This window comes from Bos indicus x Bos taurus, chromosome 28, assembly GCF_003369695.1.
Source record: "Bos indicus x Bos taurus breed Angus x Brahman F1 hybrid chromosome 28, Bos_hybrid_MaternalHap_v2.0, whole genome shotgun sequence".
Classification (NCBI taxonomy): Eukaryota; Metazoa; Chordata; class Mammalia; order Artiodactyla; family Bovidae; genus Bos; species Bos indicus x Bos taurus.
The window spans coordinates 83,289-106,877 of record NC_040103.1 but is presented as its reverse complement, the minus strand read 5'-3'; the positions used below and the strand labels follow the sequence as shown (position 1 = coordinate 106,877).

Sequence of the window (23,589 nt, the reverse complement as noted above, 5' to 3'; positions counted from 1 at the left end):
TAAATGTGTTTTACCCAATACAGTGATGTCTTGAAATTGAATATTAATTGATTGTCATTTTATTTGAAATTCTTAATACACCCTAAACTTGTTTCCACAAAATGCATCATCTGAAGAAGGCTGTATATTGTCAAGGTGGTATATTGTAACTCTGCTTATTTAACTTATATGCAGATAGCATCATGAGAAACGCTGGGCTGGAGGAAGCACAAGGTAGAATCAAGATTGCAGGGAGAAATATCACTAACCTCAGATATGCAGATTACACCACCCTTACAGCAGAAAATAAAGAAGAACTAAAGAGCCTCTTGATGAAAATGAAAGAGGAGAGTGAAAATGTTGGCTTAAAGTTCAACATTCAGAAAATTAAGATCATGGCATCTGGTCCCATCACTTCATGGCAAATAGATGGGGAAACAGTGGAAATAGTGGCTGACTTTATTTTTCTGGGCTCCAAAATCACTGCAGATGGTGATTGCAGCCATGAAATTAAAAGACACTTACTCCTTGGAAGGAAAGTTATGACCAACCTTAGACAGCATATTATAAAGCAGAGACATTACTTTGCCAAAAAAGGTCCATCTAGTCAAAAATATGGTTTTTTCCACTGGTCATGTATGGATGTGAGAGTTGGACTGTAAAGAAAGCTGAGTGCTGCAAAATTGATGCTTGTGAACTGTGGTGTTGGGGACTTGAGAGTCCCATTGACTGCAAAGAGATCCAACCAGTTCATCCTAAAAGAGATCTGTCTTGGGTGTACATTGGTAGGACTGATGTTGAAGCTGAAACTCCAGTACTTTGGCCACCTGATGCAAGGACCTGACTCATTTGAAAATACCCTGATGATGGGAAAGATTGAGGGCAGGAGTAGGGGATGGCAGAGGATGAGATGGTTGGGTGGCATCACTGACTCAATGGACATGGGTTTGGGTGGACTCTGGGTGTTGGTGATGGACAGGGAGGCCTGGTGTGCTGCTGTTCATGGGGTTGCAAAGAGTCAGACATGACTGAGTGACTGAACTGAATGAAACTGAAGAAGGGAGTCTCATGACAAAAACACAAAACCAAAATCTATAAAGAGCATCATCGGCAGTGACCGTTTATATAACTGGGAAACACATTCACAGAAAAGCTGCTTTGCATATTTGTTTATCTTAAACTTATATACATGGCAGGTGTTTTAAATAATTGATTTAAATATAAAAAATTATTTCATAGTCATTAGTCATAAATTGAGTAAGATAAATATGCAGTTCTGTTTGATGAACTGTATTTACACCACATAAAACAACATTTTAGAAGAATATTAGAAAGGTGGAATGATATCAACAATATGTTAAATTTTCTAACTTTCAAATTTCATTGTTTTAATCAAATTTATTCTATGTGGATAAGGCAATGTCACCCCACTCCAGTACTCTTGCCTGGAAAATCCCATGGATGGAGGAGCCTGGTAGGTTGCAGTCCATGCAGTCGCTAAGAGTCAGACACAACTGAGCGACTTCACTTTCACTTTTCACTTTCATGCATTGGAGAGGCAATGGCAACCCACTCCAGTATTCTTGCCTGGAGAACCCCAGGGAAGGGGGAGCCTGATGGGCTGCCATCTATGGGGTTGCACAGAGTAGGACACGACTGAAGTGACTTAGCAGCAGCAGCAGCATGCAGCAGCATTAGCAGGCATGTGTAATTATTATATAACAACCAGAATTTAATACTAAGTACATAATGAGGATACATAATTACTCATTCATTTATTCATTCATGTTTAAACATGTTTATTACAGGCTTACCTAGAGACAAGTACTATTTTAGGTATTGCAGGAAGAAAGAAAGAATGTTCCTTTGTCAAAATTTTATATTTATGGGGAACAGTTTAATAGATTAATATCTTAGTCATCTATAAATACCTCATGTAAATATATGCTACACATCTTGGAATGCTCTTTTCCCATTGTTAATGAAGATTGAAGACTTCTTTGGACATTGGTTCAGTGAAATGAGGCTTTTGTGTCTATTAATTTTTGGAAGGCATCCTTCACATCTTTATTTCTCAGGCTGTAGATCAGAGGGTTCAGCATGGGGTTGACCACTGTATAGAACACAGAGGCCACCTTGACAGTTTGTCGAGAGTTCTTGGAATTGGGCACACAGTAGAGAGAAAGGATTGTCCCATGGAAGATGGTAATGGCAGTCAGGTGAGACGCACATGTGGAGAAAGCTTTGCGACGTCCACTGGCAGAACGGATGTTTAGCACAGTGACAAAAATAAAGACATAGGAAGTGAGGATGATCAGAAGTGTACTCACCTCATTGAAGGTGGCAAAGGTAAAGAGCAGCAGGTGGGGGATGTGTGTATTGGAGCTTGAGACAGCAATGAGAGCAGTGTATTCACAGAAAAAGTGATTGATCACTGTATGTCCAGAAAAGCTTAATTGAAGGGCATAGCAAAGGAGTACCAATGGACCAAACATGCCCCAGAGATATGACCCAGACACCAGCAGGGCACACAGCCTCTGTGACATGACCACTGTGTAAAGCAGAGGGTTACAGATGGCCACAAAGCGGTCATAGGCCATCACTGCCAACAGGAAGGACTCAGTCACCACAGCAGTGCAGGACAGGAAGTACTGCAGCATGCAGCTAGTATAGAAGATGCTCTTATCAGCCATGACCAAGTTCTCGAGCAGCTTGGGAGTAACAATGGAAGAGTAACAAAAATCAACAAAAGAAAGATGACTAAGGAAAAAGTACATGGGGTTGTGAAACTTAGGGTTAATTTTGATGATTACCATCATGCCCAGATTTCCTACCACAGTGATAATGTACATGATCAGAAACACTAGGAAGAGAGGAATCTGAAGCTCTGGGTAATCTGTGAAACCCAAGAGAGCAAACGTTGTCTCCAGACTCAGATTTCTTGCAGTCATCACTATAATGCCCTTGAAAAGAAAGGATGGGAGAAGGGAGTTTTTCTTGACAAAGAGGAGATTTACAGAAATAAGTGAAAATCATATGACATTCTATGATGGACAAAGTAAAATGAAAAGAGTTATTAGTTCTAACTTTTTCCATTTGCAACATTCCTTATTTAGATAACTACTGTGGATGGATCTACCAATCCAACTGAGTCTCTGAACTGTTTTTGCATATCCATTGCAGCTGGTATTTTCCTAAGGAATACTTAAAACATTGAAGTGAGTACATTCACTGATCAGTTAGAAGCATAGTATACGCATAACTGATAAAAATATTTTCACATGAATGCATAAGCAAGTGAAACTGTCTAAGAAAAATGTGAGATGTTTGCCTCAAAGAACAACACATATTGTTACTGTATTTTGCATGCATACACAAATCAATTAAAGCCTTGAAGATAATATGTTTGTATTCTAAGTATCAATAAAAATAATAGAGACATCTAAGAAGAGAGCATAGCAATCCCACTTTAGCACGTTTCGTTCAGCAAAGGATACTCCTTTCCTGGGACAGCTTCACTGCTGAGGAGGATGATGGTTCGTTTGAATTCTAAGTGGAGTGTACACTTTATCAGGATTTATAGCTTATGGCTTAACTTCTATCACAGACCTAGACATTGTATACACGTCTCTTAAGGGTCTCAAGATTTATCAGATAAGAGTTCTCTCAGAATTAACTACTTCTCATTTTTGTAAAAGTTTATATACCAATTTAAACTACACATAAATAATTATGTATAAATGTCCATTTCCCAGTAGCAAGTTTATTCTCTTATTTGTGAAATAGTTGTCAGTGGTCTTGAAGCACGATTGTTAATTTATTTCTTTAATATTATTGGACTCGGAATTGGCCAGCATTTACAGTGGTTTAACATAAAAAGAAAAGTGAAAAGAAGACATCAGTTACCATTTCAAGAAAATAATATTTTTACTGTGTCAAAAATAACTTTAAAAACTTGCCTGCAACAGACAAGCAGGTCTCCATCATCCTGTTTCTCTGTGGGCTGAGTATAACCGGGAGACCAAGGCTCTTATATCTGAGTCTGTAGCTCTGGGGACTCAAACCCTGGAGGACCACTAGCAACATTTTCTTCACAAGCATCACAACAGATCATTAAGGCAAATGGCAGGTCTTGTACCATTTTTAATGACTAGAAATTTTTTGGAATTACACAAAAAAGTGCAGCTTGAAATTGGCTGCTGGGCTTTGTTTCCATGTAACTAAAATGCCCCTGGAATGAATGGCATGAAATTGAAGCTTAGGGAAAAGAGCTATATTGCCGGGGACCAGCCCCGGCTGATCCAGGGAATTCGAAGCGGGAACGGCGTTGGCGAGGATCAGGAAACAACTGCTTTATTAAACGTTTATTAAGGATATAAAGAGTGGTGAAATAAGGATAGCTCAGCGAAGAAATTCAGTGAAGAAAAGAGGCTGAATAAAATTCCAAAGCAGGGAATTTACGTCACCTACGAAGGCCGCAGGCGTCCTCCCGTTCTCCCGAAGGAGAGGAGACACTAAGGCCTCCCCGGTCAGATCTTAGAAGCCCAGGCAAAATTAGTAGGCTTGACGAGCTTCCCTGCCTCAGAGGAAAAGTTCAGCTAGAAGATGAAAGAAAGAACGACATGGGGAGACCAAATTCCAGTGAACAAGGCCCGCACTTTATTTTCCAAAGTAGTTTTTATACCTTAAGTTATGCATAGAGGATAATGGGGGAAGGGGTAGAGTCATGCAGTAAGCCAGGCTTTCTTCCTGCAGACTTATCATATGCAAAAGTTTAGGTGATTTGCATCATCTTCTGGCCCGGAGGCCTTTTTCTCTAAAGGTGATTATTCTAAAGTCAGGCGCCAGCCTCCAAAAAGCATTAGATAAAGTTGCATTCCTACACAGAGCAAAGGTGTGATGGGCTATAACAAGAAAAAGAATTAACTCAAGGGTCCCAGGTTACAAACATTAAAGCTACTACTTACACCAATTATATTAATCAATACACTGCCAGGGACACAGCAGGTAAGGGACATGGAGACTTAGCAGCAAATATTGGCCCAACAAGTGAAAATCCCTTCACCAATACAATTTCTAATCAATCTTTTGACTGCTCAAAGGAATCTGTATTTAGACAGTTTAGAACATCTCATGCCTCTCACAGTTTGGAGGCTCTGAGCAATCACATGTGGCCGGAAAAACCTATTCAGGCAAGCTAGAGGACTTCCAAGGGAGTTTGTAGGTTGAAACACTGTCACACCCAGGAATTATTAACTGGAGCTGTAAGCTAACTCTTTTTTCAGAGAGGTAGTGGGGGACAGCCTCCCGTAAAGTCAGAGGTGTAGGTGAAAGCACAAAGCAGAAAGTAGGCAGACTCTGGTTTGGGGGGTAGATTGCTCGAGAATTTCCAGGGAGACTCCTGAGGCTTGATCCCGCCTTTGCGTATGCCAAGCCTCCTTCCTCATGACCTTTGCCAGGGGCGGAGCTCGCTCCCCACCATCTCCCCCTTTTTTATTTCTTAAAACAGCCAGATGCAGCTCAGTCGCGAGCTTTTGAATGTTCTGCCAAAGAATCCTGACAATACAAGGAAGACTGATTATGAGAAGCAAAATTAGAACTAAAGATATTAGACAGAATGTTTTTTCCAGAAGTAAAGTTAGAGAAGGTGGGAAATAAGTCATTAGCTGCTCCAGCGGTGGTAAAATCCAGTCGACAGTGTTCCAGGGTCTGTATTTGATTATGAAATTTCCCTAAGTCCAGGCCAATGTCAGAGCTGTTGCAAACACCTGAGATATGTTTTTTGATTTTTTCCCATTCATAATCTGTCTCGTTTACCTTTAAGGATGTCACGCATATCCACCGGTAATCAGCGTGGCATGACAGAGCCATTTTCACTTTTAAAGCCTGTAACTCAGTCCCAATATGCATTATTGCCTCTTCTAAGGCGTCTACTCTCATCTCCAATTTTCTATCTATAACTTCCTGTGTTACTAGACTTAAAGAGACATTTTTAGACATAGCATCAACATATTGGGCAGTATGCACTTGTTGAGTCAATGATATTGCTGCCACAGTAACAGAAGTAATTGCTGCTATTAAAGCTGATATTCCTAAAATAAGTACCCACAAATCGTCATGATCACATTAAATCTTGTAGTTGTTGTAACACAGCAAGACTATAGTTATATCAATAAGTGGTTACATCATAAGATAAGGTGGACATTGTAACACTACCAAAGAGCAAACATTATATTGAGGGTTTAAACAAGATGAGAGCATGCATTGTTCACAAGTCACTACATTGGGTCCACCAGTGAAAGTCACATGTACATTAAGTTTTCCAGAATCATTGGTAAAGAGAAAAAACATAAGGAGAGGGTAGACAAGCCAAAACAGAATAAAGTAGAATTATTTTCTGGTTGGAGTTCGCGCTGCAGCAGCCCCGTCGGTCGTGCCAGGATCTCGATGTTTATCTTGCCTCCCCTTCCGGCGGACTCCTCTTTTGTGATCGAAGCAATGGGGGAACTGGATGTCTGGGGGTCTGCAACAGGGCGAATCAACCTGTCTTGGATCTAAATTGGAGAATCTGCATCCTGTGGAAAAATGCAAGCACATCCTCGACCGCTAGTTAATAATGGGTCAGGACCCTTCCATTGTCCGGAGAGGAGGTCCTTCCATTTAACTAATGGTTTTGCATTCAATTGCTCCAGGCACCAATGACGAAGCATTGCAGTAGTTCCAGCCAGATCAGTATTTAGAATATTTATTACGAAAAGAGCAAATATTTATTACGAAAAGAGCATGTTGCAAGATTTGATGGGGAGAAAGATACTTAAACTCCCCTTCTTTTAGTTTTTGAATTTGGATTTTTAATGTTTAATGTGCTCTTTCAACAATGGCCTGTCCCTGGGGATTATAAGGGACGCCTGTATTATGTTTAATTTGAAACTTTATACAAAATTCCTGAAAAGACTTAGAAGTATAAGCAGGAGCATTGTCAGTTTTCAAAGCTTTTGGTAGGCCCAAATATGAAAAACAAGTAAAGAGATGTTGTATTACATCTTTAACTGCCTCTCCGGCACGAGCAGTTGCAATAATAAAATGAGAAAAGGTGTCTACAGTTAAATAACAAAGGACAGTTTTCCAAATGAAGAAACATGAGTTAGATCCATTTGCCAGAGTATGTTAGGTTTGAGACCGCGAGGATTAATTCCCATAGGTAGACCTACTATAAACAGTGGGGCAATATAAGCAAGAACGCACAATTTCTCAAGCAGTCTCTCTGGGAATTTGGAATTGATATCTTAAAGCAGTAGTGTATTGATGAAGTGAATGAGAGGCTCTGGCCTCCTCAATCACAGAAGCCACTGTATTTCTGGTTAACAATTTAGCCAAATTATTAAAGGCATTTTAAGGGCCGGGCAATCTGGAATGAGCCCGAATGTGTCCAATGAAAAATATTTTATTTCTTTTCCAAATTTGTTGCTGTAATTTAGTTAAAAAATGAAATATGGTAGTTTTATTTTCAGACAAAAACCGCAGTTTCAATGTGTGGAAACAACCTGACAATATACTGAGAATCAGAATAAAGGTTAAATTCCTCATCTGCAAACATAGCAAAAGCCTTTATGACTATTGTTATTTCAGCTCTTTGAGCTGAAGTTTCCTGTGTTTCTAAAACTTTTTGGTGATTTTTAGTAACTATGGAGGCTTTACCGTTTGCTGACCCATCAGTAAAAACTATCTGAGCATTTGGAATAGGAGATTGTCATCAAACATTAGAAGAGCACCAAGTTGTTCCTCATTATATGGAATTACAATTTCAATGCTCCGCTTTTTTGCTTTAATATCAAAGTAGCTATCAATCCTGGATAAGAAGCCACTACATTTTTAGTTTGAGTGGGAAGATGGACCCACTCTAGGGGGCCGTTTTGCTATAAAACCAATTTTTTGTCTGGTTACCCCAATTACACCTATGGGGAGGGGGGTTTTATGGCAAAGGAATTGTCAAGCAGTTGTCAATTTAATTTTTAAAATTTTTTAAATTTACATTTTAACAACATAAATTTAGAGATATGTTAATTTAGGTCTAATGTTTAGTTTAGGTCTCTATAAATTTAAATAATAAATGTATAACCTCCTTATCTCATTTTGATATACAGATATACCTAAATGCAAAATGTATTTATATATGGCAACAAGTATAGACTTATTGACATAATATACTTGAATTAATCTTTATAATTAATGTTAATTAATATATATTACAGCAATACAACACGTACACAGCTAATACCAACCAACACAAACCAATGTACTGTAATAATACATGTCACACATATATATTTATACAGTATACAGAACATATATCATTACAGCACATCAATCCATACCAATTAATATCAGCCACACACATTACATTACTGCAATATATATTTAATTATACAGTATATATATAATATGCATATATAGTATACATACTAATTTATATACAAATTAATTAAGTATAGATCTATAAATAGAATTAGGTATACCTTTATTATATTTTATTTATACCCATATCTAATTAGGCAAACTGTAATTAGGCAAATATATTTATATTACGTATTTATAACAATATATAAAGTATTGTTAATTGTACCTCCTGTTGATAACTAAGAAATTGAGAAAACCCTTCTCTGAGTATCTCCTATTTGAGACAGCACGTCCCTCCCCCATAGGGTAAAGGGGAGCATAGGAACTACATAGGGTTGGAAAGTTCCACAGGTATCCTCAAACTGCCAATCTAACATTTTTGAACTTTTAACTACTGTGGAGGCTTGAGGGCAAATGAAACAAAATTTGACCCCTGAAATCTATCAGGGCAACTTGCCAATCATCACTACTTTGTAAAAGACTTGCAGTTGATCCTTATTGAGTGAAATTATTATATTTGCTACTTCTTTTCTAAAAAGTTCCACACTTTTTTTCCCCCCTCCTTTTATAATTAATTGTGCCACCAAGCTGGGATAAGATAAAACTATTTTTCTTGGGGTCACTGGTAGATGGAACCAATGGGCCTTTTTGTCACAAGCACCCTGTAGGTGTATGTTTTATGGCAAGAATACTTTAATCTCATCTTTTGGTAATATTAATCCTAATTAACTGATCATTTAAAGTCTCATACACTTCAACAAGAGCTAACTCTGTCTCATTAGTCAACTTTCTCTTAGAACTGGAATTAGGATCAATTTTTAAGCAATCAAATAAAGGCTTTAAATCTGCAGTAGTCAGTTTTAAATGAGGGCGTATCCAGTTAATGTCCCCTAATAATTTTTGGAAATCATTTAAAGTTAGCAAACAATCTCTCCGCAGCTTCAAAGGGGCATTATCAGTTTTTAAAACTTTTGGCAGACCTAAATATGAGAAGCAAGTAAAGAGGTGTTGCACAACATGTTTATAAGCTTCTCCAGTTATCGTTTTGTAAACTAAATCTGGTCTATAGCCTTTTAGATGACAAGCAACCATCTAATCTTTGCTTGAATACTTCAGCAATGGGGAACTCACTACTCTTCAAGGTTTTAAACTCTCCCTCACCTTTTTCTCTACAGCATTCCCATCCCACATACCACTTTCTCTAATCTCAACTCATTTTCAGTAGTATGTGTTGGCCAGGAGCTGGGTCAGTCTTTCCCAGCAATGTTAACAGACGTCTGTTCCTGTGTCTAATAGCCCTGACATTTTATTTTCTTGAATTAAAAGATCTTTTAAAGGCCTTGGAGCTGTAATTTCCTGCACCCAAAAGGCTGGATCACTAGATCTAAACGCTCTGTGGCTCTTAGCTTGAGAAGTCAAGTTTTTTCCTGCCTGATAAGGTAAAAGCAAAAACTGTGTTATTCTTTGACCTTTATTAATTTGCACAGTTTTGGTAAGCGGCGAGATCAAAACTATAATGTCTCCAATATAATCAGAATCTACCACACCATATACCACCGAAATTTCTTGAAAAGAAAGCGAGCTACACCCTAGCACAAGTCCTACAATGCCCTCAGGCAGGGGGCCAGCCACTCCCATTGGAATCGGAGCAACCGGCATATCAGGGGTTAATATTGTTGCTAAATCCCTTTACCGTCCGCTTTTTTCTTAGCCTGGGTGAAGGAGCACTGCATATTGTGCACGCAGTCTGTTTTAAAATCTCCACTGTTCAAAAAACTTTTTATCTTCCTCAGGCTTAGGCAACACTTTGAGAGGCTTTGGGGGCAAAGTGGGGAACTCTTGGGCCCTGGAAGGTGCAAACGGAGGCGGCAGCAATGGCCTTAAATCAGAAAGTGGTGGATAAGTTTTTTTTTTTTTTAAGGTTTGCGCAGGGAGGGTGGGGGGGAGGGGGAGCTCGCCAGGGCACCTGGTCTCAGCGTCTCTTACAGTCTCTCTCTCTCTCTCTTTTCCTCTCTTCCTGCTTTTCTCACTTTTCTCTCCCCCTTCCTTTTTCGCTACCCTTCTCTTTCCTTCGTTTCTTTCCCTTTACCCTCTTCTCTTCCCTAATCTTTTTTTTTCCCCTTTCTCCCTATCTTTTTCTCTGTTATCTCCTTTTTTAACTTTCTTTCTCTATCTTGCTGCGTTCCCTGATTCCTTCATTCTCCGTTCCTCTCCTTTTCACTCTTTAGCTCTTTCTCTATCTTTAGATCTTTCTCTATTTTCTTTCCTTTTTTCTTTTTCACTTTTTTTTTCTTTTTCTTTTTTCGCTTGGGTGAGCCCCCCCTGAGGGGGTTTTCTGCAAGGAGCAGGCTCTATATATTGTGTATTTTTTTTTAAAGGCTCCTTTGTTTAAAAGAAATCTTTTTTATCTTTTTCAGCCTTATGCAATGCTCTGGGAGACTTTGGATGTAAACTGGGGAATTTTTAGGCCCTGGGAGGTGCAAGCGGAGGTGGAGTAGTCGCCTTAAATCAGAAATTGTTGGATAAAGTTTTAAAGGTTTGTGTAGAGGGGGAGGGGGCTCTCCAGGGTGCCCGGCCGCAGCGTCCTGTAAGCCCTCTCCTTCCTCAGGAGGTAGAGCACAGTCTCCCTCCTTTTCTTCGTCAATGGCAGAAAATATGATCTGCGCAGAAGGTGGAGACCCACTACCATCCACCGCTATAGCCTCTCCCATAGGCTATCCCACAGCCTCATGATGAGGGTCCAGAACATTTTTAATCATATTTATAGGATAAGTTTTTAGTTGTTTTTTACCTTCACCCAAGTATCTAAATTAACAGTAGCCTCTTTAACAGTTTCAAGATTACTTGTATAAAGAGTTGCCATTCTTAGTTTCAGTGTTACCCATGTCAGAAAATTAAGTATAATAGAAGACAAAGCTTTTAGCTTTTAAAAGATCAGGCTTTTCTTTGGCCTTTTAACTCTAGAAACCGGGTTTTCTCTCAAACCCCTTTGACACTTTCAATAAAAACCGGGTTTTCTCTCAAACCCCTTTAACACTTCCCACCACTACTCGCCCTGTCTGTCCTACTGGGGGGTCCGCGGCACCCTGGGTGGCGGCCTATCCGTCCTGTAAATTCAACACTTTCTCAACACTTTTTCAATTCAACACTTTCTCAACACTTTTTCTGAGGTACCTACCTTCGAATTAGCCTGTTCTGGCGCCACTTGCCGGGGACCAGCCCCGGCTGATCCAGGGAATTCGAAGCGGGAACGGCGTTGGCGAGGATCAGGAAACAACTGCTTAATTAAACGTTTATTAAGGATATAGAGTGGTGAAATAAGGATAGCTCAGTGAAGAAATTCAGTGAAGAAAAGAGGCTGAATAAAATTCCAAAGCAGGGAATTTACGTCACCTACGAAGGCCGCAGGCGTCCTCCCGTTCTCCCGAAGGAGAGGAGACACTAAGGCCTCCCCGGTCAGATCTTAGAAGCCCAGGCAAAATTAGTAGGCTTGACGAGCTTCCCTGCCTCAGAGGAAAAGTTCAGCTAGAAGATGAAAGAAAGAACGACATGGGGAGACCAAATTCCAGTGAACAAGGCCCGCACTTTATTTTCCAAAGTAGTTTTTATACCTTAAGTTATGCATAGAGGATAATGGGGGAAGGGGTAGAGTCATGCAGTAAGCCAGGCTTTCTTCCTGCAGACTTATCATATGCAAAAGTTTAGGTGATTTGCATCATCTTCTGGCCCGGAGGCCTTTTTCTCTAAAGGTGATTATTCTAAAGTCAGGCGCCAGCCTCCAAAAAGCATTAGATAAAGTTGCATTCCTACACAGAGCAAAGGTGTGATGGGCTATAACAAGAAAAAGAATTAACTCAAGGGTCCCAGGTTACAAACATTAAAGCTACTACTTACACCAATTATATTAATCAATACACTGCCAGGGACACAGCAGGTAAGGGACATGGAGACTTAGCAGCAAATATTGGCCCAACAAGTGAAAATCCCTTCACCAATACAATTTCTAATCAATCTTTTGACTGCTCAAAGGAATCTGTATTTAGACAGTTCAGAACATCTCATGCCTCTCACAGTTTGGAGGCTCTGAGCAATCACATGTGGCCGGAAAAACCTATTCAGGCAGGCTAGAGGACTTCCAAGGGAGTTTGTAGGTTGAAACACTGTCACACCCAGGAATTATTAACTGGAGCTGTAAGCTAACTCTTTTTTCAGAGAGGTAGTGGGGGACAGCCTCCCGTTAAGTCAGAGGTGTAGGTGAAAGCACAAAGCAGAAAGTAGGCAGACTCTGGTTTGGGGGGTAGATTGCTCGAGAATTTCCAGGGAGACTCCTGAGGCTTGATCCCGCCTTTGCGTATGCCAAGCCTCCTTCCTCATGACCTTTGCCAGGGGCGGAGCTCGCTCCCCGCACTATATATATATATATATATATATATATATATATATATGTATATGTATATGTATACACACACACACAAAATGATGTCTAGAATTGGAAGTTTACATACATAGTTTTCTTTGCAATTTGGTTTGTCTGTTTCTTGAGTATATGTTTAATATCTATTCTTTCTTGGATTTAATTACCATTTACCAAAAAATGTAAAAGATTCAGATATAATTTTCCAACTTTTTTTTTTCACATGTGATATGCCCAGTGTTGTCATTACTTTCCTAGAAAGCATATTGTCAGAGATATATTTCATATTTGAGTTATAATGAACAGGACACAAGTCAATTCACAGTCAGCTATATCAGCAATACATGAACCATGCACTTCCAGATGTTCAAGCTGGTTTTAGAAAAGGCAGAGGAACCAGAGATCAAATTCCCAACATGTGTTAGATCATTGAAAAAACAAGAGAGTTCCAGAAAAACATCTATTTCTGCTTTATTGACTATGCCAAAGACTTTGACTGTGTGGATCATGATAGACTGTGGAAAATTCTGAAAGAGATGGGAATACTGGACCACCTGACCTGCCTCTTGAAAAATCTGTATGCAGGTCAGGAAGTGACAGTTAGAACTGGACATGGAACAACAGACTGGTTCCAAATAGGAAAAAGTGTACATCAAGGCTGTATATTGTCACCCTGCTTATTTAACTTCTATGCAGAGTACATCATGAGAAATGCTGGGCTGGAGGAAGTGCAAGCTGGAATCAAGATTTCCAGGAGAAATATCAATAACCTCAGATATGCAGATGACACCACCCTTATGGCAGAAAGTGAAGAAGAACTAAAGAGCCTCTTCATGAAAATGAAAGAGGAGAGTGAAAAAGAGGAGAGTGAAAACTAAGATCATGGCATCTGGTCCCATCACTTCATGGCAAATAGATGGGGAAACAGTGGAAAAAGTGGCTGACTTTATTTTTCTGGGCTCCAAAATCACTGTAGATGGTGATTGCAGCCATGAAATTAAAAGATGCTTACTCCTTGGAAGGAAAGTTATGACCAACCTAGACAGCATATTAAAAAGTAGAGACATTACTTTGTCAACAAAGGTCCTTCTAGTCAAGGCTATAGTTTTTCCAGTGATCACGTATGGATGTGAGAGTTGGACTATAAGGAAAGCTGAGTGCCAAAGAATTGATGCTTTTGAACTGTGGTGCTGGAGAAGACTCTTGAGAGTCCCTTGGACTGCAAGGAGATCCAACCAGTCCATCCTAAAGGAGATCAGTCCTGGGTGTCCATTGGCAGGACTCATTTCGAAGCTGAAACACCAATACTCTTCCCACTTGATTCAGAGACCTGACTCATTTGAAAAGACCCTGATGCTGGGAAAGATTGAGTGCAGGAGGAGAAGGGAACATCAGAGGATAAGATGGTTGAATGGCATCACCAACTCAATGGACATGGGTTTGGGTGGACTCCGGGAGTTGATGATGGACAGGGAGGCCCGGCATAATGTGGCTCATGGGGTCAGAAGGACTCGACTGAGCAACTGAACTGAACTTATCCTGTGTGTAATTGGATCACCTGTGATGTACAGGGAAGGCTGACGTGCTGCAGTCCATGGGGTCACAGAGTCAGACATTCCTGAGTGACTGAACTGAACTGATAATGGTATCATTAATATTTGATTTCCACGCAATTGAAATCAGACAAGGACATTATCCTGGCCTCTCTGTCTTTGTGGCTGAACTCACTGTTTACCTCTTACCTCATCTGTTTGTATAAAATATCTAATACATTAAACACAATGCACCTTCCATATAGCTCACACAACAATTTGCCAGTTCTGTGAAACTGTACCCCTTTTATTTGTAAATCAGTTTGTGAAAAGTAGTCTAGGTGATTTTTGAATGACATTCATATAGGCCTTTATCTTATATTTCAAGAAAATTTTGTCAGTTTTGATTGACAAATGAGAGAGGAATTTAGGTTTGCCTCTGTCAATTTTTCTCAAACAGCACAATTTACTCTCCTCTGGTGTAACTCCATCCAGAATAACTAGATTGCTCTCCTCTAATATATTATAAGTATAACCTATAACATTACTCTTATAGGATTAAGAAAAAGCTTCAGAGGCATCCATACCATGACTCCTTTTTCTCATTATTTTCCTAGAGTGAGGTCAGTCTAAATAATACAGAGCTGCTTTGAAAGTACTAATGTCCTAGATTTCTGATTTTCTTGTGATATTCTTGCCCCATATCTTTGGCTAAGAGATTAATCAACATATTAAGTTGTGGTCATTTTTTTTTTTTTTTTTTAGCCTCTGATCATGCATCTTAAAAGGTTCAATATTTAGAAAGATCACTCTATTAGTTTCCTATTGTTACTGTTAAAATTTTGCCTCATATTTAGTGGCCTATAACAATTCATAATTATTATCTTGCTAGCAAGAAGTCCAAAATGAGTCTTATGGGGCTTGAGACAGGGAACGTACACAGCTCTTTCTGGAGATTCCAGGAACCATTCATCCTTCTCGTTTTCCTGCTTCTGGTGGTTGCTGGCATTCCTTGACTTGCAGCAGCCTCACTCCAGTCTCTGGTGCATTGTCACATTGTCATCTTCTCTGTAACAAATCTCCCCCACCTGCCTCTTGTAAAGACCCTTATATTTAGTACTCCGATGATCTTCCTATCTCAAAGTCCTTATCACAGCTGTAAAGTCCCCTTGTAATAGGTCACAGTCACAGATTCCAGAGTTTAGAGCCTGAGTGACTTTGGGAGCTATTATTCAGTCTCTCGCAGTAATTCTCTAATTTTGTCCTGAGAAGACTTTTTAAGTATGTATGTATTTGTGTGTATGCATATGAATGTATTTGTGTATTTATATGCTTACACTGTCATGTGTGTATTTATCTATCTTCTTCTTCCACCAAGATACACAAAGTATTGAACAATGATACTCGTTATGAGGAAATAACCACCCTGGCCTCTCAGGACTTTGCTGCTGTTATAGTCCTCTACTGTATCTGCACTTATTTGAAAATTTTGTCTCCTGTTTGTATCATCTTCTCCATTTAATAAAGAGATGAAATTTGCTACTTTCTCCTCTTTCCCACTTTTATTGAGGCATACTATTTTCTAGCTTTATTAACCTATAACACTATATAATTTTAGTGTGTACAATGGGATGATTTGATATACACATGTATTGGGAAACATTACAATAAAGTTAGTTAGCATATCTGTCATATCACATAGTTACTAATGTGTGTGTGGTGAGAGCATTAAGATCAACTCTTTAGAAACTTTCAAGTATACACTAGAGTATTTTTTAACTACAGTCACCATGCTGTACATTGGATCTTCAGAACTTATTGTGTTCTTTTTTTTCTGAAAAACTATTTATTTTTAATTTATTTATTTTAATTGGAGGCCAGTTACTTTACAATATTGTGATGGTTTTTGCCATACATTGACATGAATCAGCCATGGATGCACACACATTCCCCATCCTGAACCTCACTCCCACTCAGGGTCATTCCAGTGCACCATCCCTGAGCACCCTGTCTCATGCATCAAACCTGGACTGGCGAACTTATTGTCTTATAACTGGAAATTGCACCCTTAGACCAGTATCTCCCTGCTTCCCTCACTCCCTAACCCTTGCTGCTAAGTCACTTCACTCGTGTCTGACTCTGTGCGACCCCATAGATGGCAGCCCACGAGGCTACCCCGTTCCTGGGATTCTCCAGGCAAGAACACTGGAGTGGGTTGCCATTTCTTCCCCAACCCTTGCAAATCACCATTAAAGTCTGCTTCTATGAGGTCATTTTTTCCTGATTCCATATATAAGTGAGACAACATGGCATTTGTCTTCCTTTGTCTTACTTTATTTAGCATATTGCCCTCAAGATTCATCCATGTTGTTGAAAATGGCAGGATTTCCTTGTTTTCTATACCTGAATAATATTATATATTACTATACATACTCTTAAAATTCTTAATCCTTTCATTTGTCAATGGACACTTATGATACTTGTATGGTTTCCATGTCTTGACTATTGTGAATAATGCTGCAATGAATGTAAGGATGCAGATATATCTTCAAGATAAATTGATTTCATTTCCTTTGGACATGTGCTCAAAAGTGAGATTACCAAATCATATGGTAGTTGTATGTTCATTATTATGCACCATTTTCTATACAGTCACCAACAGTGCACCAAGATTCTATTTTCTCTTTGCTAGTAGCAAATTCTTGCTAGGATTTTCTCTCCTATCTTATTTTTGTTTTTGTCTTTCTGTTTAGTTTTTGGATAATAGCCATTCTTAAAAAGGTGTTGCTGCTGCTGAGTCGCTTCAGTCGTGTCCAACTCTATGTGACTCCTTAGATGGTAGTCCACCAGGTTCCTCAGTCCCTGGGATTCTCCAGGCAAGAACACTGGAGTGGGTTGCCACTTCCTTCTCCAAAAAGTGTTAGGTGATATTTCATTTGGGGTTTAATTTGCATTTCCCTAATTATCAGTGATGTTGAACATGTCTTAGTGTATCTTTTGGCTATGTGTATATTTTCTTTGGAAATAAGCTGCTTCTCTTCTGGAAAAAAATATCATTATAATTATGTTGTAATTTAAGGTGACTCTGCCTTTTGGCTAAGACTTTAATTTTTTTCCGTGAGTTAAACATTTCAGAGTACTAAATAGTAAGGTCAGTTAAAGAGCAGTTTCATCTTTTAATTTTCTAGGGCCTGCTTTTTTCTTTACCAATATATCATTGGATAAGAACCATTTACCATTCACAGCATTTCTAAATCTTCTACATGTGGAATGTCTAAATGGTTTTGGATTTACACCAGAGATTTATGTCACACTGGTTATAAACGAGAAAACTAAATATGAAGACACGTTGCTTTATCTACTCCAAACTCCCTGAACATCAAAAAGTAATTGCTTCCTAAGAAAAGATATTTTGGTACTTTTAATGATCTCCTTTGGGGAAGAAATAAAGAACACTGAGACTTTCAATTGTGACTTTTCTTTCCCACTGAAGCACTGAGAGCTCGATCTAAAAAAAAAAACAAAAACAAAAACAAAAAAACATTGCTTATTTATTTTTTTTAGAACACACTACATCACAGATCAAAGATCCTTTCATAACCTCCTGGCAGTTCAGTTCTATTCAGTTCAGTCCCTCAGTCGTGTCTGACTCTTTGCGACCCCATGAACTACAGCACGCCAGGCCTCCTGTCCATCACCAACTCCTGGAGTTTACCCAAACTCATGTCTATTGAGTCGGTGATGCCATCCAACCATCTCATCCTCTGCTGTCCCCTTGTCCTCCTGCCCTCAATTCCTCCCAGCATCAGGGTCTTTTCCAATGAGTCACCTCTTCACATGAGGTGGCCAAAGTACTGGAGTTTCAGCCTCAACATCAGTCCTTCCAATGCACACCCAGGACCTCTCTCCTTTAGGATGGTAGTTTATTGGTGAGTAGCTTTGTCTATAATTTGGTTATTTTCATGCCCATGATGTTGTTTATCTTGTAGTACCTATGTGAATATTTATAATCAAGATATATAGTATTTACTGTACTTTTGAATATAAATGAGGTTGAATGATATTTATGCTAACTGGTATACTTTTCTAATGCAATAGTTTTAACTTGTACAGTATTTAATTGTGTGACTATACCATTTTTTTAATGTCCATTAAGGCTATTTCTATTTTTTTTATTGCAATCTATATGCAGCTGAATGTTTTTTAACATCTTTTTGTGCATATACATTTGAGTTTCTCCAGAGCAGTGATTTGCTATGATTTTTCATGTGATGACATACAGGAAAAAAAAAAAAAAAAGCCTGTTGTATACACAAGGAAAAACAAGATGATTTGTTCCACATATTTTCTGTTTTATTACTTCTTTACTGTATTTTCCTAATTATTTTGTCATAGATATTGTAATATTGATATTTAGTAGATACTGATTGTAGATATTGATCTTCAGCTTCTTAAATATATTTAATTTTTTTTCTATCATTCTGAGGCTCCTTTATAATGTTTCCATGTGCTTCAATAGAACATACTTTAATTCTAACATGGTACATTTATTTTGATTTTTAATATTTACCTACTCTGAATTCATAATTTGTTCATTACCTTAAGAGAGACCAACTTTTATAAGAATTTTTAATTGAAATATTAGCATAACAAGTAAGTATAATAGCTTAAAGAGAGATTTTCACAGACTTTCTAAAGGGTTTTTACATATTTTAGACACATTTTCTTGTGAATCATACAATTTTTCTGGAACCCAAATATTTTTGAGGTGCTATACTTCAGGACTACAAGTATCAGTATTTCAAGCTTTCCCATAAGCACAAGTATCACTTAGTAGGTGTCCCAAAGCAGTTTAGCTAGAAATATGTGGAATGATCCAGTATCATTCTGGCTTTTAATCCAAGTTATAAACAAATTTCTCCAATTGTGGTGGACCAGAATCAACCTAATCAAGGATATTACTTATCAATTATATCTAGTACCCTACAAGTTTGAATTTCTGGGTCCAAGTAATTCAAATGAACTAATATATCTAAACTATTAACTACATTACTGAATAAACACTTCAGATTTTCTGAAATCTGTATTAGCTTAGAAATGGCAAGATCCCTAAACTGAACGTGGCCAATTTTAATAAACTACATTCAAGGCCTAATTATGAGACACTTTTGATAATGGAAGTGTCATTTCTGTGGTTCTGAAAACTGCAAGAGTCAAATGTTTATAGAATATTCAACTACAACTAAATACTTAAAATTAGACAAAGAAATATATTCCAGGGTACAGTATTCAGCAATAGAAGCATTTATATAAGTATGGCTATTTTTTATCTTTGAGTGTATTATTTACGTTATTTTACCTTTTTAAATTTCATGTGACAACTATATTCATTAAAGAGACATCACCTAGGTGAAGTGTTAATCACTTAGTTCTATCCATCTCTTTGTGACCACATGGACCATAGCCAGGCTACTCTGTCCATGGAATTCTCCAGACAATCATACTGGAGTGGGTTGCCATTTCCTTCTCCAGGGGATCTTCCCAATCTGGGGATCAAACCTGGGTCTTCTGCATTGCAGGAGGATTCTTTACTATCTGAGCCACCAGGGAAGCTCCCTTACCTAGGTGAGCACAGTGCTAATTATTATTATTATTATTAATTATTATTACTAATTATTATTTAGTCAGAAATTTTCATTTCTTTTCATCTTTTATTCATCTGACAAGTATTCAATGAAGGCCAAACATGTTTCTAGGTAATTTTTTACGCATTAAAGATATAAGATACAATAATAATACCAGAAATTTCTGCTCTCTTGGAGTGTATACAGGGAGAAGGAAATAAGAGACAAATAAATTGTAGCATGTACTAAACATATCATCAATTTCTAGGAAAAATATAAATCAAGTTAAGGGAATAAGGAGTGATTATCTCATTATGTTAGGTTTTCAGAAAAGAACTTTCTTGGAAGGTGATAGTCGAATACGCACATACATGATTTCATTGAAATATATTTATTAATGCTGGATTGAGCACTAAAATATTTTGGAGCCTATTAACTTATTTACAAGGTGTTTCATGTTTTTGTATTTCAAATATTATGTCAGTGAGTTCAGCATGAGGACTAGCATGGTATAAAAGAGACTGTACTTGAACAATTATTTATGAGAATTTGGAACTGAACATACTATAGAGGGGCTTCCCAGGTGGCGCTAGTGATAAGGTACCTGCAGGAGACATAAGCCACTCGGGTTCAATCCCTGTGTCCAGAAGATCCCCTGGAGGAGGGCATGGCGACCCACTCCAATATTCTTGCATCAAGAATCCCATGGGCAGAGGAGCCTGGTGGCTACAGTCCAGGGTCTCAAAGAGTCAGACACGAATGAAGTGACTTAGCACACAGCATGCATATACTATAGAGAGAAAGGATGATGATGTGTGGAGGACACAGGTAGACAGGACTCTGTGATGCCCACAGGTAGAAAGTATCTTTAAAATAGTGACAGAGGGAAAGCTAGGAAATGATGACTATGAACTTTCTTAGTTCATTGAATTGGCTAAAGTAAAACAAGATCTAAAAGGGCAGCAGACTATTCATATCAAATATTTTTTTTTTCAATTGTTTCTGTCCATATTTTTTTTCTAATTTTATTTTATTTTTAAACTTTACATAATTGTATTAGTTTTGCCAAATATCAAAATGAGTCTGCCACAGGTATACATGTGTTCCCCATCCCGAACCCTCCTCCCTCCTCCCTCCCCATACCATCCCTCTGGGCCGTCCCAGTGCACCAGCCCCAAGCATCCAGCATGGTACATCGAACCTGGACTGGCAACTCGTTTCCTACATGATATTTTACATGTTTCATTGACATTCTCCCAAATCTTCCCACCCTCTCCCTCTCCCACAGAGTCCATAAGACTGTTCTATACATCAGTGTCTCTTTTGCTGTCTCGATCAAGTGGGCTTTATCCCAGAGATGCAAGGATTCTTCAATATCCGCAGATCATATCAAATATTTTAACTATGATGGACTCACAGTAGGGAGTACAACTGAAAGGATGAGTGTAAGAAATAGTCTACGCTCTGCTGTAGCATCAGCCAGAAGGATGGAACACAGCTTCTGGGGCACAACAGCTGTGTAAAGTGCAGGTTTACAAACATCCAGGAAGCAGTTATGTACCAACAATACTAAAAATGAGTTTTTTTTTTTTTATTTTAAGAATTGTGTGTGGTTTAAGAGGAAAGAGAGAGAAGCAGAATTCACACACCCTCCTTCCCTGTGTGTCTCTGTGTATCTTTTTCTGTCTTTTACAAGGACACTCATTGGATTTGGAGTTCACTTTGAGCTCATCTTAACTCTTACCTTGATTACATCTGCAAAGATCTTATTTTCAAATAAGGTGACATTCTGAGTTCTGGGTGACATGGATATTTGTGGGACACTATTCACCCACAGCACTTCCATGGTGGCTCTGAAGGTAAAGAACCTCCCTGAAATGCAGGAAACCCAGGTTCAAACCCTGGGTCAGGAAGATCCCCTGGAGAAGCAATGGCTACCCACTCCATTATTCTTTCCTGGAGAGTTCCATGAAGAGAGGAACCTGTCAGGCTATAGTCTGTGGGGTGGCAAAGAGTCAGACATGACTGAACAACTCACAGTTTCACTTTGCATACACCCACAACACATATCATTTTACACATGATATATAGCTATTTTATTTGACACTGAGTTGAACAGAAACTAAAAGATCAAATAGCCAATTTATGACTCTAAATTTATGATCTAGCGAGTTGACTACATAATTTGAGTCATCGTCTCTACAAGAAGATTTAATCAACACTGTAATAGATCAAATTTCTTTTGGACATACAAATCTTCAGCAAAATTGTATTAAGTGATAAATTAATTTCCTGACACTCTCTTTCACATCTTTGTTCCTGAGGCTATAGATCAGATGGTTCAGCATGGAACTCACCACTGTATAAAATATATAACCTGCTTTGACCATAAGCCATGAGTTTTTGGAGCTGGGCACACGATAAAGGAACAGAACAGTCCCATGGAGCATGGTGATGGTGGTCAGATGGGAGGCACAAGTAGAGAAGGCTTTTGGCAAATCCCAGCAGAGGGCATTTTTATGATAGTGACAAAAATAGAAATATAAGTAGTGAGGATAATTTCCAGGCTGCTCACCTCATTGAATATGGCAATGGCAAAATAGCACTTGGCTGATGAAGGGGTCAGAGCAGGAGATGGAGACAATGACAGAGTGCTCACAGAGGAAATTACTTATGATGTTAGACCCACAGAAGGATAATGTCTGGAGAGAACAGGTGAGTGTCAGGGAGGAGACTACACCCCACGTGCAGGGACCAGCCACTAATGATGCACAGAGCTCTGGGGACATGCCCACTGTGTAGAGTAGAGGCTTAAAAATGGCCACAAATTGGTCATAGGCCATCACTGCAAACATGAATGCCTCTGCCACTGCAAACGTACAAGCTGAGAAGAATTGCATGATGCATCCTGTGAAAGAGATGGTTCTATTTTCCACACCAAATTCTCCAAGAGTTTGGGTGTAACTGTGGTGGAATAGCAGAAATCAACAAAGGACAAGTGACTGAGAAAAAATTACATGAGGGTGTGGAGTTTGGGACTGATCCTGATTATGGTGATCATGCCCACATTCCCCAACATGGTGACTGCATAGACGATGAGGAAAACCAGGAACAAGGGAACCTGGAGGTCGGGATATTCTGAGAAGCCCAAGAGGGTGAACATGGCTCCAGCACTCTTATTTCCTTCAGCAAACCACATAGCTGTTGTTGGAGAAAATATGAAATAGTGATAATAAAATGATAACAATGATAATGATGACAATACATGGATATCACATTTATTGTGTGGCAGACATTGTGCTAAAATATTGGTACATTAGTTTTGACCACTAAATAAGACTTGTGAATTTCAAAACAACCAGTCTCATATTTTACAAAACGAAATGGTAGCATATATGAGTTAAGAAACTTGTTTGAATTAACACAGCCTGCTGGTGATGAGTTAGATTTGAGTGACAGTGAGTGACAGGAATTGAATTTAGTTTAGAGTCAGAGAAATATTTTCTGTAGTGTCATGGAAAAACATGTTTTTCACAGTTCCATCATTCTGAAGGTCTGTGCTGTTTAATGAGAGTAACATAACAATAAATGAAAACACAGCACTCAAATTTATTTTAAAAAGCAGGAGGAGTAATATTTTTAG

At 38.6% G+C, this 23,589-nt stretch overlaps 1 protein-coding gene and 1 pseudogene across 1 annotated transcript; both read right to left on the bottom strand.

Moving 5' to 3' along the window:
* Nucleotides 1–1,991: 1,991 nt before the first annotated feature.
* On the bottom strand, nt 1,992–21,792 carry LOC113885182 (olfactory receptor 5D14). The gene is made up of 2 exons (XM_027530318.1): nt 21,691–21,792; nt 1,992–2,942 (listed from the first exon to the last, which is right to left on the bottom strand). Exons 1-2 carry the CDS (start codon nt 21,790–21,792, stop codon nt 1,992–1,994), a joined length of 1,053 nt encoding a protein of 350 aa, XP_027386119.1.
* A 412-nt stretch (nt 21,793–22,204) lies between these two features.
* Nucleotides 22,205–23,145, bottom strand: LOC113885181 (annotated as a pseudogene).
* Nucleotides 23,146–23,589: the final 444 nt, after the last annotated feature.